This window comes from Thalassophryne amazonica, chromosome 17 (assembly GCF_902500255.1).
Source record: "Thalassophryne amazonica chromosome 17, fThaAma1.1, whole genome shotgun sequence".
Classification (NCBI taxonomy): Eukaryota; Metazoa; Chordata; class Actinopteri; order Batrachoidiformes; family Batrachoididae; genus Thalassophryne; species Thalassophryne amazonica.
The window spans coordinates 29,348,045-29,365,907 of NC_047119.1; the positions used below are offsets into that span (position 1 = coordinate 29,348,045).

At 41.4% G+C, this 17,863-nt stretch overlaps 1 protein-coding gene across 4 annotated transcripts in view; it reads left to right on the top strand.

Moving 5' to 3' along the window:
* unc5c (unc-5 netrin receptor C) overlaps positions 1–17,863 on the top strand; it is a 299,504-nt gene that overhangs the window by 237,488 nt on the left and 44,153 nt on the right. For 2 of the 4 annotated variants that reach the window (XM_034191664.1, XM_034191666.1), the window contains one exon: positions 10,818–10,874. The exons of the other annotated variants lie outside the window; for them this stretch is intronic. In XM_034191664.1, coding sequence (XP_034047555.1) covers positions 10,818–10,874 — 57 coding nt within the window. The remainder of the gene's footprint in view (positions 1–10,817; positions 10,875–17,863) is intronic. 4 annotated transcript variants of the gene reach the window in all.

Consider the following 17,863-nt stretch of genomic DNA (forward strand, 5'->3'; position numbering starts at 1 on the left):
ATTTTGAACAATATGTACAAAATGGTCTATGTGTTGTTCATTGATATGGTAAACAGTGCTTTACGCAGAGAAAGCAACAGAGTTATCCAGTAACATTCACATGCAAACTAGTGGAGCAGTCCTGATAGTTACACACTCTTTGTTTGAGCACATGAGATTGTCATCAGAAGCTGTCCGTCTGCTCCTGCCTTCACTGATCGCTGTGCGTAATGGTGCAGGGTGCACTGAGTATGTACTAATAGTATGTACTCATTGGAGCACCCAGGGGGCTATTCAAACGGGCCAACTAGTAACATATCACTCCTGAAAACGATCTTTGGCTTTTCATGTGAGGTAAATCTGCCCCACGATTGGATTTTGGAAAACCATGTGATGGTGAATCAATTCTGATTGGACACTCACATTGCGCACGTCATCACACAGCTTCTATGAGGAGGACAAAGATGGCTGATGGTTAGCTCGAAAGTCCGCGGAGTTAACTTTTCAGGAAAAAAAAAGTAAGTTTCTATCTCATATCATTAAAAAGTTATTTATAATAGGGTAAAACTTGGTCTTAGCTGTCGTATACGACGGCGTCAGCCCCAGAGGGTTAAACTGATGAGTTGAATCAAAATTCACCCCCTACCCCCCATACAAGTGTAATAAAACAGAAAATCACCTATCTATAGTCTAAAACCATTTTGTTCCAATCTACAAATACTGTAAAGTTGAACATTTTAACAAAATATTCTGTGGGGATTGACTTGTTTTTTGTAGCCCGCCTCAGTCGGTTGTTCAAAGAATTGCAAGTTTTGGCGCAGACACTAAGAACGAACTGGCAACAAAACAATGTATATATTGAACTGGAAGCTTGATGACATGGTGATTTCTTGTGGAAGGAATCTAACTATAATGTCAGTAGCATGTTACCAATCATTGTGCTTCACTTCTTAACTTAGTAACTGCTGTAGCAGATGTGGTATTAGTATAACACTGTGAACATGTTACCAGAATATTTTATTTTATCACAACTGAAGTCACCAAGTCACTTATTCAGCCAACTACATGCTAGTTAGCCTATGATAGCTAGCTTATGAATTCTTTGTATTATTTGGCGTCTGTGCCTTGCTCAATTGCTAAATATTTAATGAGTTAATCAGTTGAAAGGAGAGCATTTGGACTGTGCAGTCATCTCTTACAGCTAACATGAAGCTATTTTGGAACACTTTATTCTTTGGTAGGAAAAAATGTTTAAAAATTGTTCTGTAACACTGCAGCTGCTGCCATGTTGGTCACTATTGCCTTTCATCACATCAAAGATGAACATTATCAGGTCGGTTGATTGCGCGTAGACACATATTCACGTTGGTGCTTTTGAGTGCTAACCTCTAAGTATGGATTACTGCATTGATTAGTCGGCCTCTTCGGTGATTCCGCTCAAATCCACATATTGCAGCAAATTACACGGAAGTGACCTTAGAGTTATGGGTTAATGATAGTTTGATAGATTTCTTCTGACATGAAAAAGAGAAATGCTTTTCTTTTCTCCATACAGCCGCCAAAGGGTTCTGTCTGCGCCTACATTTGACATTTCATTGTTGTTTGAGATGAGGCCAGTCTGTGAGCACTGAAGCGTAACCATGACGTCAGCGTTGAGTAATTTCAGAGAGGAAAGCATTGCCTGATTTTATATGTATATCGTCAAGGTCACATAAAAAGAGGAATCTTTGTAAAAATTGAGTGAGACCGGTGCCTCTTCTTCTTATTTCACAATATGGAACACAACCCACATTCCCTGGGCGACTCAGTCTACCCCGGGAACATTAGTTCTCGTTAGATTGATGACCAGTTTGCAGAGAAAGTAAAGCCATTATGATATAGATTCAGGTTCATTTCAGCAATTGATTTTTTTTGGGGGGGGGCTAAGAGGGTGAAGCCACTTATGTCAATGCTAATGACCATTTCCACTCGCGTTCAGAAGATCGGCCCATTATCTAAAAGCTCACATTATGGCAAATATGATTGGTACTGGAAGTTGTGTGCAATCTGAACTCACCTCGGCACCGCTGATCTGATCCATCCAGCGCACGGCTGAGAACTGAGCAAACATGCATCCATGGATTCCATTGCAGCTTGATCTTACTTTCAGTTGTTTGAATTTATTTAAATCACCTCAATTGGACTCCATCGTGTAAATTTGCCAAAGGAATTTGATCTGAGCAGAGCTGGGGAAGAAAAAAAAGAACTCATGCTACTCATACTTCATTGCTGCCCGATGCAACACATCTGCCCCGAGTCAAAAAGGAAAGACTTGTTGTAATTTACTTTACAGCTTGTTTATCACATTTAGTCTGTCGGGGAGTTTGGGGTTTGGATTTAACAAAGTTAAGAATGTACAGACTGATCAAGAGAGGTTGCATTCAGCTTACTGAGATAAAAGTGAAACTCTAACCCACAAGTGTAGTTTTTACAGTTCACTGAGGCCGACCTGTCTAAATCTGTATTTTGCGCTCCCTCTGTGGTCTGGCTTCCTTGAATCTGATGTTGTTTTCAAGCCTTCGGTAACCCTGCTCTCAGACATGACATTTTCTTGACATATTGATCTAGAGAGAGGCGAGTGCATACTCCAGCAAGGCCAGGAGCTTTATTGCTATCAAATACCACAGACTGGAAAATTATGACTTGAAGGATTTCTTCATCTCTCCAAGAACATCATTAAAAAGCCTGATTTACAAAAAGTAAATCAGGCTTTTTTAATTAAAAGGACCGACTCCCAATATTGCATATGTATTAGGAGTAGGGGGAGGCGGGATTGTCCACCAATTACCCAATGGAGTTGGAAGTAGAGGTTTCATCAGTTAGGCAACTAGTTGAGGCCAACTATTACTGTTTATATAACGGCTGAGTGGCTCCTTGTCATTTGATTGGTGCTTTGTATGTAGGGCTGAAATGATTATCTTGAATAACTTGAATAATTCGATTACAAAAAATGATTGAGGCAAATTCTGTGCCTCGAAGCTTCATTTAGCATTATAGTACATATGCCGTGCCTTTGTGTGGAGCTGTAACATCTCCAGAAAAACAACAGAAGAAGACTAGAGCATGTGCTCAGGCCGTGTAACGGCTAATAATTTAGCCCTTTAAAGCTACCGCTTTCGAATGCAACACAGAGTAAAATAAAGCCTTTTAAGAGAAAGCGAGTCCACACTGATCATCTGAAATAGACTTACTGCACATTTAAAGCGAAGCAGTGTGTTTGTCTATTTTTAAAAAACACACGACGTGGTGACTGACTACTGACCCGACAACCGGGTACCCACAGTTGAAGCTATCTGCTGTCTGTTTTGCTCAGACTCGCGCTGAGTGTTTCTCTTTTTTGGGGCAACATTCACAAACACGGTAACTTAAAAAAAAAAAAAAAAAACAGTGACTGTGAGGCTTGCATGTTCAGCCTCCAGCTGAAATGCATCTGCTGAATTGCAGAGAAAGAGGGATAAAAAAAAAAATCACGTAGGGACCCAGTCCACCAACCTTTATAAATAATAATAATAATAAAAACTTAAAATGGTTAAATTTTACAAGTTGGGGGAAAAAACATCAGAAAGCCACATCCCATCACCATTTCAGCAAAATGTCAAGACTCTGACACAGTGACATTGTGCCATTGCTTAGGGAGAGCCCTGGACTATTGATGTTTAAAAATGCAAAAGTACTTTTTATCCGATTACTCGATTAATCGCCAGAATAATCAGTAGAATACTCGATTACTAAAATAATCGATAGCTGCAGCCCTATTTGTATGTCACGTGGCATGGATTATTCATTCTATTTAGTGTGCAAATTTGGTTCCATATGTTTTGTACCATTGCACACTGCGAACCACGCCCACGCACACGCTAGTGGGGGAGGTGTTTAGCTAAACATGGTAGAGTTTGTTTTGATGACGGATGACTATTTGAACGAGCTAATTGATGGTGCTAATTCTTCTAACACACACACACAAAACAAATCCACTATGCCATAAGCCATCTGGAGGCATGAAGAGCTGTTAGGATGAAAACCTGGACAAATTATGCGATTTTTCGCTGAGCTGAGGAAGTACATGAAGTTTTTGTTTTGTTTTGTTTTGTTTTTTGTTGGGGTTTTTTGGAGTATCACGGACTACATTGTCAGAATTATTTTGAACTATCTAACTGTTTTTCCAAATTGACTGAGAACACCAGTGATGCGCAACAAAATGTAAGTCCCTTTTCTGTTGTTTATAAATTAATAAAATATCAAATGATAAAGATCTGTTTTAGCCATTATATAAAACAAATAATGACTGTTTTTACATACTTTCAGTAGACCGAATATTTAATTCGGTGGAAGCTGGAATGCACCCTTCAACTCGGCTTCACCTCGTTGAATGATACGTTCCATCTTTCACCTCATGAAATATTCGTACCCTTGAACTCATAAACATTCATTATTTGTATAAGCACTGACTCAGCTCTGTAGGCAGCAGTCAAATACTTGTGGACAAAACAGCACCTATTACAGGAGAGGGCATTGACATGCATCTGTTTTTATTGCATCAGCTGAAGATATAAAGTAAAATAGTGTTATTAGTGTTGTGCTAGGTGTTTTTAATTTGTGATATTTAATATTTTGTGACACTCATGCTCATGAGGTTGGTAAAGGCACTGTGCACAGTGTAAGCTTAGCAGCATTCAGTGACTTAAAACAATGATGCTTAAACATCCATCCATGCATGCAAAACTATTTGCACACGTTAAAAAAAACAAAAAAAAAAACAGGTCGATATTGTGTAGTTGTAAAATGTAAATGATTCATTATACGTAATGCAAACTCACTATTTCTGTGGCTTTATAGCGTGCTGCTGTGTTTCCATTCTCACATTACATGCCGTATGATCACCAGTGCTCCAGGTCCTTGTGCAGTTTGTCGTTCTTTTCTTATTAAAAATGAACAAAGAAAAACAAAAGTTCAAATATTCACTTGCAGAAAGATCTCCAACTCCTTGGTGGTAAATAGACACATGATGGATCAGCTCTCGAGAATTCTCTATTCCTCTGTTTATCTCTGTGGAGCCATATTAGTTAATAGGCTCACAAACCTTTTTTTTTTTTTTTAGTCTTTTTTTAGTCTTGCTCAGCTGCAGCATCACTGCAGGTGTGCAGCTCAGGCAGGGTCCACCAGAGACTCAGGAGAAGATGGGCATAGCAGGGCTAGTTGTGAGCTGTTTTACTGACACGGGCAAATGACGTGAGGCATTCAGTAGTTCATTAATGAAAAAAAACAACAACAAATCAATCAAAATGTCACTCGGATGGCTTCTGTTCTCTGTCTCTAGTCTTATAGCTACAGGAGTTCAGATATGTCTAGTTGACATTGACAGGCCAGTCTCTCTTTCCCTTAGGTGGTTCAGATATGTCAGTGCTCCTCCAGGTCCTGGCATGTTTGAAAAGTCCCTGCCTGCCACGAGCCTAAATAGAACCTGAAAAATTGGATAATTGCTTATAGTGCACAAGCGGCTGGAACGTTACCGCAGCTGCACATTATCTGGAATCCCTTCACAGACAACACAAAACCACACCTTCTCCACACTTCTGTAGGGTTAGTCCAATGAAAGTAGTCTCCGATTTTGAGTGAATCTCATAAGAGCATGCAATCACTAACTGGTCAAGTTCACACTGGGCTACATGCCTGAAGTAAGTAGCCCAGTAGGAAAGAAGGTGGGCCAATATGTAGACATGGGTTTGATTCTTAGTCATGCTACTTGTCTTTGAACAAGACACATCATCTGCATTGGCCCAAAATGTAGACATGGATTCAATTTCCAGTTGTGCCACCTGTCTTTGAAGAAGACACATCATCTGCATTGTCACAGTCCATCTAACTTTAAATGGGTACCAGCCTTGGCTGGGGATGTAAGCTGCAATGGACTGACTTCCCTTGCAAGGGACGTTTTAGGCTCTCATCCGCTTCATGCAACAGAGTCTAGGAATAACCACCAACACCATACTGTTCTCAAGTTCTTAAATGGCACTGCAAGTGTGACGAGAACTTATGTCAGGAACCATAGAGTTCCTTCATTGTGAAGTTATTTTGTAAAGAATAGACTTTTCCCCTGGGGTTCTTGAGATCAGTGACCCATGGTGGCTGCCCACTAAAGCGTGCCTTTACACTGGCTTTCCCCTAGAGTCACTCAGGGTGAATGGAAACTCTACCCGATGGGTTCAAACGGGCCATCGGTTAGACTGACCCTGACAGTCACTCCCCCCTGCTCCGGCTCGGCTACCCCGGTGCCTGATTACATGTACACATCAGCTCCATTTATCAAAGCATTGATTTTCCTGTCAGTCCACTTGTCCGCTTGTGTCTCTTTTCCTCTCCAACAAGGACTTCATTGTTTGTGTAGTTGTTTATGAATGTCCCAAAGAAGCTGAATATTATGTCTACTGTCCCTGGAAGCACACTACATGTTGTATGTTTGCTAAGTAAACATGTTTTAGTGCAGATTCTTTGCTTCCACATATCACATTGCTGCATTAAAGCCAAGAAAAATCCCACTTGTGCCAGTGGCCGTCTGCAGTCCTATTCTGTCCCTCAATCATCTTACACTTCTTGCTTTCCTAACATTCTTTTTATCCTGCACGTTACAATTTTCCAGCCGCCTTCTGGTGACAGATTCCACTCTACTGGTCCTATTGACTCTGTTAGAGTGGCGTGCGCTTTATCAGCCGCCCCACCTGCCAGCTTCAGTCCTACTACTGCTGAGGCACTAAGCCCAGTTTGATGGATCACGTCGCTCCCTCACGGAACCTCCACAATTCTCTGCTCCTCTCATCCATCTCTATAGTCCTATATGCAGGCCTGGAGAGGAGGAGCCAAATTAAGAAAGATCACTTTCCTGACTTTTCCTGTTAGTTACCCCCTGGCAGATCCCGAGCAGCCGGGAAAGCAGGCCGACTGGGTGACTGTGAGGAGGAAGCGTAGCCCTAAACAGAAGCCCCGTGTACACCGCCAACCCGTTCACATCTCTAACCGTTTTTTCCCACTCGACGACACACCCGCCGAGGATCAAACTCTGGTTATTGGCGACTCTGTTTTGAGAAATGTGAAGTTAGCGACACCAGCAACCATAGTCAATTGTCTTCCGGGGGCCAGAGCAGGCGACATTGAAGGAAATTTGAAACTGCTGGCTAAGGCTAAGCGTAAATTTGGTAAGATTGTAATTCACGTCGGCAGTAATGACACCCGGTTACGCCAATCGGAGGTCACTAAAATTAACATTAAATCGGTGTGTAACTTTGCAAAAACAATGTCGGACTCTGTAGTTTTCTCTGGGCCCCTCCCCAATCGGACCGGGAGTGACATGTTTAGCCGCATGTTCTCCTTGAATTGCTGGCTGTCTGAGTGGTGTCCAAAAAATGAGGTGGGCTTCATAGATAATTGGCAAAGCTTCTGGGGAAAACCTGGTCTTGTTAGGAGAGACGGCATCCATCCCACTTTGGATGGAGCAGCTCTCATTTCTAGAAATCTGGCCAATTTTCTTAAATCCTCCAAACCGTGACTATCCAGGGTTGGGACCAGGAAGCAGAGTTGTAGTCTTACACACCTCTCTGCAGCTTCTCTCCCCCTGCCATCCCCTCATTACCCCATCCCCGTAGAGACGGTGCCTGCTCCCAGACTACCAATAACCAGCAAAAATCTATTTAAGCATAAAAATTCAAAAAGAAAAAATAATATAGCACCTTCAACTGCACCACAGACTAAAACAGTTAAATGTGGTCTATTAAACATTAGGTCTCTCTCTTCTAAGTCCCTGTTGGTAAATGATATAATAATTGATCAACATATTGATTTATTCTGCCTAACAGAAACCTGGTTACAGCAGGATGAATATGTTAGTTTAAATGAGTCAATACCCCCGAGTCACACTAACTGTCAGAATGCTCGTAGCACGGGCCGGGGTGGAGGATTAGCAGCAATCTTCCATTCCAGCTTATTAATTAATCCAAAACCCAGACAGAGCTTTAATTCATTTGAAAGCTTGTCTCTTAGTCTTGTCCATCCAAATTGGAAGTCCCAAAAAACAGTTTTATTTGTTATTATCTATCGTCCACCTGGTCGTTACTGTGAGTTTCTCTGTGAATTTTCAGACCTTTTGTCTGACTTAGTGCTTAGCTCAGATAAGATAATTATAGTGGGCGATTTTAACATCCACACAGATGCTGAGAATGACAGCCTCAACACTGCATTTAATCTATTATTAGACTCTATTGGCTTTGCTCAAAAAGTAAATGAGTCCACCCACCACTTGGAGAGGAAATGGCGTCTCACTAATTTAGAAGATCTTCACTTAGCCTGGAAAAAGAGTCTGTTGCTCTATAAAAAAGCCCTCCGTAAAGCTAGGACATCTTTCTACTCATCACTAATTGAAGAAAATAAGAACAACCCCAGGTTTCTTTTCAGCACTGTAGCCAGGCTGACAAAGAGTCAGAGCTCTATTGAGCTGAGTATTCCATTAACTTTAACTAGTAATGACTTCATGACTTTCTTTGCTAACAAAATTTTAACTATTAGAGAAAAAATTACTCATAACCATCCCAAAGACGTATCGTTATCTTTGGCTGCTTTCAGTGATGCCGGTATTTGGTTAGACTCTTTCTCTCCGATTGTTCTGTCTGAGTTATTCTCATTAGTTACTTCATCCAAACCATCAACATGTTTATTAGACCCCATTCCTACCAGGCTGCTCAAGGAAGCCCTACCATTATTTAATGCTTCGATCTTAAATATGATCAATCTATCTTTGTTAGTTGGCTATGTACCACAGGCTTTTAAGGTGGCAGTAATTAAACCATTACTTAAAAAGCCATCACTTGACCCAGCTATCTTAGCTAATTATAGGCCAATCTCCAACCTTCCTTTTCTCTCAAAAATTCTTGAAAGGGTAGTTGTAAAACAGCTAACTGATCATCTGCAGAGGAATGGTCTATTTGAAGAGTTTCAGTCAGGGTTTAGAATTCATCATAGTACAGAAACAGCATTAGTGAAGGTTACAAATGATCTTCTTATGGCCTCGGACAGTGGACTCATCTCTGTGCTTGTTCTGTTAGACCTCAGTGCTGCTTTTGATACTGTTGACCATAAAATTTTATTACAGAGATTAGAGCATGCCATAGGTATTAAAGGCACTGCGCTGCGGTGGTTTGAATCGTATTTGTCTAATAGATTACAATTTGTTCATGTAAATGGGGAATCTTCTTCACAGACTAAAGTTAATTATGGAGTTCCACAAGGTTCTGTGCTAGGACCAATTTTATTTACTTTATACATGCTTCCCTTAGGCAGTGTTATTAGACGGTATTGCTTAAATTTTCATTGTTACGCAGATGATACCCAGCTTTATCTATCCATGAAGCCAGAGGACACACACCAATTAGCTAAACTGCAGGATTGTCTTACAGACATAAAGACATGGATGACCTCTAATTTCCTGCTTTTAAACTCAGATAAAACTGAAGTTATTGTACTTGGCCCCACAAATCTTAGAAATATGGTGTCTAACCAGATCCTTACTCTGGATGGCATTACCCTGACCTCTAGTAATACTGTGAGAAATCTTGGAGTCATTTTTGATCAGGATATGTCATTCAAAGCGCATATTAAACAAATATGTAGGACTGCTTTTTTGCATTTACGCAATATCTCTAAAATCAGAAAGGTCTTGTCTCAGAGTGATGCTGAAAAACTAATTCATGCATTTATTTCCTCTAGGCTGGACTATTGTAATTCATTATTATCAGGTTGTCCTAAAAGTTCCCTAAAAAGCCTTCAGTTAATTCAAAATGCTGCAGCTAGAGTACTGACGGGGACTAGAAGGAGAGAGCATATCTCACCCATATTGGCCTCTCTTCATTGGCTTCCTGTTAATTCTAGAATAGAATTTAAAATTCTTCTTCTTACTTATAAGGTTTTGAATAATCAGGTCCCATCTTATCTTAGGGACCTCGTAGTACCATATCACCCCAATAGAGCGCTTCGCTCTCAGACTGCAGGCTTACTTGTAGTTCCTAGGGTTTGTAAGAGTAGAATGGGAGGCAGAGCCTTCAGCTTTCAGGCTCCTCTCCTGTGGAACCAGCTCCCAATTCAGATCAGGGAGACAGACACCCTCTCTACTTTTAAGATTAGGCTTAAAACTTTCCTTTTTGCTAAAGCTTATAGTTAGGGCTGGATCAGGTGACCCTGAACCATCCCTTAGTTATGCTGCTATAGACGTAGACTGCTGGGGGGTTCCCATGATGCACTGTTTCTTTCTCTTTTTGCTCTGTATGCACCACTCTGCATTTAATCATTAGTGATCGATCTCTGCTCCCCTCCACAGCATGTCTTTTTCTTGGTTCTCTCCCTCAGCCCCAACCAGTCCCAGCAGAAGACTGCCCCTCCCTGAGCCTGGTTCTGCTGGAGGTTTCTTCCTGTTAAAAGGGAGTTTTTCCTTCCCACTGTAGCCAAGTGCTTGCTCACAGGGGGTCGTTTTGACCGTTGGGGTTTTACATAATTATTGTATGGCCTTGCCTTACAATATAAAGCGCCTTGGGGCAACTGTTTGTTGTGATTTGGCGCTATATAAAAAAATTGATTGATTGATTGATTGACTCATCACTCCTACTCATGAGTTTGTTGCTGTCTCATTTTTTTGAGTTTGTTTTTTTTTTTCTGTTGTCTTAAATTTGATTTTCATCATCCCTCCCTTATCATATCCCCTCCCCCCCCCCCCACTCCTCTCCTGTCTCTCCCACCCACATTACCTTCCTCCTCTCTTTAAGGTACCTTATATCAGAAGTCCTCTGAGCCAAACAGCAAGACTCAGTTGGAAAATCCATGTGAGTCATTGATTTTCCCATTATTTTTCTTTCTCTCTCTCTCTCTCTCTCTCTCCTTTAATTTTCATGTCTGGTTTGTGTGTGTTTTAGCAAATACTGTTTGGCAGATTGTATGCAAATTTTGTATTTGTATTGTATTTGCTCCAATATCAAATATAATTTCATTTTCTGGTTTTCTGTTATTTACACTATTAAAAGTAGGATAATTAATATACTAAGAGGAATATCTATAAAGTCCCTCCTACCCCCCTGGGGAGGGTGTCATGTGTGTTTCCTCAAGCTCAACTTCCACAGGCCTGGGAAATTTGACGGCTGGGCACAATACCTTATAGGCGATCGGATGACAGATCATTCTTTCCATTCCGTTCCAGTAAAGTCGGTCTAAATGATCTTTACGCAATAATTTTGTTAAAAAGTACATTTCACAGAGTTCAACTCAAAAAGTTTACACAGCAGCGAGATATAAACCAGAGAAAAAAATGTTTATATTTTTTCCAATGAGAAGCAGAACACCACGTGATCCGTCTGGGCCAATCACTGCTCAGCTTTCACATCCCAGCAGCGTGTAAACAACATGGAGAGTGCTGGCTCGCGGGTTAGAGAAGTGGTAATTAAATGCTTTTTCCACCTTGAATCCGTAAATAATGACAAATCCGCCCTAGTGACAGCAGCGAGGTGGATTAAGGTTGTCGATTGCTATAAATCCTGGAGAAATGGAGGGAAGTCCTTTCATGATGTTCTCGCATAACACCCCAACTTTGGGTTTCATTGTTGATTGACCAACATAAATGTGATCGCCAAGGTACATTAGGAGAATATCTTGTAATATTTTATGGCAAATTTCCCACATTGTTGACGGAGTACTTGTTCGGTCCTGTTTACCCGTTTAAAGGTTCTTCCTTTACATGTACATGGATGTTTGTGGTCACTGTACAGAGCAGAGAACCTACACACATGTACATTTAGTATGTTTTTAATTGAATACATTTGTACCCAGTAATTAAATGTGATCCTCCTCACTCCTCAGGCTGAAAAGTGTGTAGCATTGAAGAGAGCCAAAGATCAAGATGCTGATCTGTTGAATGAACCACCAGTCAAAAAAAAAAAAAAACTGCACTTCTTAAGAAGTGGGAGTACCAGCCTGGTTCAGAAGTCAACTATTTTACCAGCAACTTGTATCATATGAAATAAAGTGGACAAGTGCATAAGCACCGATGTATTTGTTCCAGTTCATGAATTACATGTATTCTCTAAGTTTGTCTTGATCAGAGTTCCACCCAGTGCCTACACTGAGCCCATTACCTTATTAACATCAAACATTTTTGAAGTTTATGTATAAAATCCAAAAAAAGGGCATGTTTACAGTCTTTTTGAGGTGATTCAGTTGTGTTGGTGAGCTCCATCTAATCAATATTGTTCTCATTGCAATTAATTAAAATTATGACAAGTAACATAGTTTTCTGGAGGTATTCTTCTTCTATCAACATGTAAAAAGTTGATTTTTAAAAATGAAATGTTATAAGTGTCAAGCTACAGTCTGCACAAGTCTAACATGTCTAAAAATGTGCAGGAAAAAAACATACTGGACGAGAACCAGATTATCAAGAATAATTTACAATATAAAGAATATTTTTAAAATATATCAGATTGGATTAGATTTATTGATCCCTTGGGAAGACTCCCTCAGGGAAACTGAGGTTCCAGCAGCATTGTATGGCAGCACACAGGGTAAGAAGCACGCATAGTATAAAAAGTGAAAGAAAAAAAAAATTTTTTTTGCAAATATCAATACACAAATATAAATACCAGACATACTGCTTCCCAAAGTCAATGTCTTCAAGGTGTTGAGCTGTAGATGGTTTTGTGTGTCACCAGGTAGCAAAGTCCTTCACTAGGCTCCTGTACTCCTCCTCTGTTGTCCCTGATGCATCCAACAATGGGTGTGTCATGTGTGAATGTCTGGTTGTGGCACAGCTCAGAGTTGTAGCAGAAGTCTGAGGTGTAGATGATGAAGAGAAGAGGGGCCAGTACTGTGTCCTGGGGTGCTTTGGTACTGCTGATCACAGTGTCAGACATGGTGTCCTTCAGCCTGACATACTGGAGCCTGTTTGTGAGGTAGTTGGACATCCAAATGACCAGGCAGGGGTCCACTCACATCCTGTTCAGTTTATCCTGAAGCACAAGGGGCTGGATGGTATTGAAGTTGCTCAAGAAGTCCAGGAAGAGAATCCTCACTATGCCGCTTCACTTATCCGGATGAGCGTGGACTCAGTCTAGCAGGTAGAGGATGGCATCGTCCACACCAACACCTGCCCAATATGCAAACTGCAGACAGTCCTGGGCATGTTGCACCTGGGGTTTGAGGAAGCCGATCAGGTGTGAAGTGAGTGACACTGGTCGGAAGTCATTCAGCTCGCTGGGCTGGTTCTTTTTAGGAATTGTAACTATGCCTGATGTCTTCTAGAAGATCGGCACTCCCCTTAGCTGCAGGCTAAGGTTGAAGATACGTTGTAGCGGTTCTCCCAGTTCAGTCACATAGTCAGGGACACACCTTGTCCAGGCCTGCAGCTTTCCTGGGATGAAGCTTTCTCAGCTGTCCTCTTACGTGGTCCACAGGATGTACGGACGAAGTTGTGTTGAGGTGGAGGAGGAGGAGGAGGACGGGGTTCTCCATTGTCCCCCCTGTGACTCTGGTCTTTGTGTTATAGCCTGTGATGGTTTTCACACCTTCCCAGACCTCCTTCATGTTGTTTTCTTTCAGATTCTGCTCCACCTTTCTCCTGAAGTTGTCCTTTGCTTCTCTGATACAGTGCTTCACCTCCCGCTGTGATACCTTCATTACCTCCATGTCTTTGCTTCTGAAGGCGGCCTTCTTCCTGTTGAGGACAGCTTTGACTTCCCATGTTAACCATGGTTTGTTATTGGGGTAACAGCGGACGCTCTCTAAAAAATGAACCGCTGTCTCAACAAGAAAAAGTGATGGAACAATTTGCATAGATTTAGATAAAGTTATTTCAACTTAACTAGAGAAGTCTTGTGGCATTAACTTATTTGACAGTTGAAATAACTAAGCTGAAATAGCTTTAAAAATCTATACAAGTTTTGACATAAGTTTTTCTCGTTGAGACAGCAGTTCCTTTATTAGAGTACAGTCTTGGTTGGGCAAACCACATCTGCACAGAAGTTAAAGGACACGTCGCACCAAAATCATAACAATTTAGATTGAGGCTGTTAGTGACCACCCGATGATCCACCGGGATTACTTTGTGCACTTTCGTGACCGGTTTCAAAGTATACGGCATTCTCAACAAACAGCTACGGAGACGAGACAAAGTACTCGTGAGTACTCGTGTGTTTCCGACAAGTGACTTCGCTGCTAGAAGTGTCACAGCGTGTGCTTCAATGGAATGTAGCTGATAACATTAGGAATGGAGGCACAGATTAATTACAAAGTTGACATAAGTGTGATGTCGTGTTATGATGACTAATTTTTAAGTGATAACTGTTTATTTTGATGTAGTCATGGTAAAAGCTGCAGCTCCAAGAAGGTTGATGTGCACCTGCAGCCACGAGTCATAAATGCAGCCTGTCAGTAACAATCTCTGCTGCAGGATCAGTTTTGTGTACGATTAATTATGAGTGTTGTTATCAATAAAATCTAAAAAAATACATCTGCTGCCAGGGAGAACGAGCGTCTCATCAGCACATGCGCACAAACACACAGCGAGCTTCGCAGCACACATACATACACACATTCCAGCTCCAAATTCACACTCTTAAAGTAAAAAAAAAAAGAAAAGAAAGAAATCTAACCACAAAACACAAAAGGGGTAAAAATCCTGAGCATGCCAGACTCACCGCCGCATTATGGATTAATTTCCAAATGTAAACTCCATGTGCCGGCTGCAGCTCTGCCTTAATTGTGGCACGCACCGTCCATTAATTCCTGGAAATAATGTATTCTGACTTTTTCCAGTGTAAAAAAGCCATCTCTGTATCCAGGCAGTCTGTTAAAAACAAGTGTCAGATGTCCCGACATTCACGTCCACATCAGCTTCAGTAACCAGCATCCACACAAACAGCACATCTCCACACTTAAAGCCCCTTTCACACCGGGGCTGCTTCGAATTGCATTGTGTGTCGTCATGACGACGCCGCGTGGAAGCAACCTAGTGCCGAGACTATGCAGCTCAATGCCACAACAGCGCGTGGGGCGCAAAGGACGAAGCAAATCGGACGCCAAAAATTAAACATGTTTAATTTTTGTTTGCGTCCTCTGCTCGACGCAGAATTAAGTGGTTTCAGCAGAAGTCAGAGCAACAGGACGGTACTCAACGTAACTGTAAGCCACACCCTCACAAAACAACGTTACCCAACGCCAGTTCATGATTCCTGCTATGTTCCATTGTTCCTGAAGTATAAATCACGCAGGATTGTTTTTATACCGTGTACACAATGCAGTGAAAACTACACACTCAAAAAAGAGCACAGAAAAAAAATGCTGATTGCAGCTGCTGCTCCTCGCTCTTCTCTCACAAAAGTGTTTAAATAAAATCCATAAGGCCTGCTCACAGACTGATTGCCAGAAACAGGACATGTCCACATCCAGTAGAAAGTCCGGACATCTCCAGTCCACTCACGGACGATTCGTTCACACGCGCACATGTAAACAATTAAAAGAAAGAAAGAAAAAAAACTGTCTGGCTGCAGGAAGTTAGTTCCTTGTTTTCCCCTCAAACTCTCTCTCTCACTGTGCTAAAAAAAGGACATACGTCCTACTCACAGACTGATTGCCAGAGACAGGGCATGTCCACATCAAGTATAACTCCAGACATCTCCACATTTACTCATGGATGGTTCGTTTGCATGCGCGCATTTCGTGGTCAAAGGAGGAAAGATAAACTATAACAGAACTCAGAGCGCAGACCTGCAGCTCAGCACAAGAATAAATATAAACTAGAAGAGAAATCAAAGTGCACAGTCTGGCTGCACCCAAACTGTGCACTTTGATTCCTCTGTGCAGAGAACCTGCAGGCTGCGTCCTCACCTCCTCTCTGTCCCCTGCTGCGCGCACCTGATGCAGCTATTCCTGCGTCATCATGACGCCACAGGAAGCAACTCGAAGCAGACCCAGTGTGAAAGGGGCTTTAGGCTCCAAAATCCAACACTCTGAAAAAGTTGAGAGTTTCGGGGTGAAGCATGTCGCCTCCTCTCTGTAAATCTGAGCCATCACTCTTTGGCAGCTCAGAAGCATCGTTTTTGGACGGCGCAGGTTCGTTTCCCTCTGTCTGTCAGTCATTGGGATGTTTTTGTTTTGCTAAGTATGTCACACACTGAAAAATGCAGAGAATTGCCGAGTGAAACGTTTTCCAGAAATGCACCTGCTAAGGCTCAGAGTGAGAGGAATAAAATACATCAGCGATCACTAATTATTAGCACATGTGTTGGAGAGACTTACAGTCATGAGTACTTTTATGTTGTCTTGCTAACTGGGACATTAAAACATGTAGACATGTCCTTTAAGATAATTTGTCAGACAGCCCCTCTATGTCCTCACCGTGCGGGTTGACCAGCTCAGCCCAGTCTGTGGTGTTGTAGCAGTCTCTCAGGGCACTTTCCATTTTAGGGGACCTCCTCCAGACGAAGCGATCCATATAAACGGATCAACACAATTCTCATGCTTATTTGAGTCAAACATACACATGTAATTGTTATATTATTATTTATAATTAATTAAATTATTTATTAATTAATTAATATATTATGGGCAGCACATGTGAGGCTGTGTTTAATCCCAACGACAACGCAGGAAGCCAGTCTGTCTCTGCTGATGCTCTCAATACATGTCGGAGAGGTAAGGTAACTGAAAGGCAGGTTGATAATACACATCAAGGTTGATAATACACATCAATGTGCACAAACTGGCATGTCATATTATAATATGATATGACGCTGACACCATGCATGCGTGCCATTCTCACTGATTTCTCCACAGAAATTTTCCAAGTTCCATTCCAGATTTCTCCTGTTTGTGCAGCTAAAATGTGTTGAACTTTCCAAATCTGACATGTTCATATTTTAATCTACTGTTATTTTCAAGTAGACCGAATCAGCTGGAACGAGCATTGTTTCTGGGATTATTCTGGCATTGATCCGACGGCCTATTAGCCTATTATTCCTGTGACTGCACTCATCTGGACAGAGATCTCTGATGTTGTGCCTGGAATCTACTGGAGCCACGCGTCTAATTTGGGGGGTTACAGGTCCAAATGCTCCTATTCCACATCAGCAGCAGCTGGATAGTGTTGTGGTAGAATTACTTTCTTTGGAACAACAGATGGGGTTCAAACTCCAGTCAGGACATATATCCATTAAAGGTATCTTCACATTAGCTACAAGCACCAGAAATAAAGCACCAACTTGCCATTCAGTTTCATTTGTGTTGCAGTGGAAAGAGACACCGGTCGCTCTGCCACCAACTCGAAGGAGCTAAAATAGACCTGAAGTCTATTTTATGTCAATAATGAGCAACGCAACATGGCGACTGGGAAACCAAAATGGTGGAAGCGCTCCAAAACAGCTTTGTTTCTGTATAAATATATTAATGAGAAATAAACACTTTTCAACTTAAAAATGCCATTTTTGTAACCAGATAACACCTCTGAAGTGAATTAGAAGATGTCTTGCGAAGATGTAGCGGACATACCATGAGAACGCCCATCAAGTGACAAAGCCAACTGCTTGTCGCTCTCATTTGTAGCTAATGTGACCGTAGCGTAAAGGTCTCCAAGCTATACACAAACACACACACAAACATATATATATATATATATATATATATATATATATATATATGTAGATAGCTACGTAATGAAGTTGGATTGATTGCTTCATATCATCTCTACTGTGGTGTTGTACAGCAGGAATATTTCAAATGTGTTGCTGTCCAAATACTTATGGACCTGACTAGCACATAGCTGCCTCGGAGG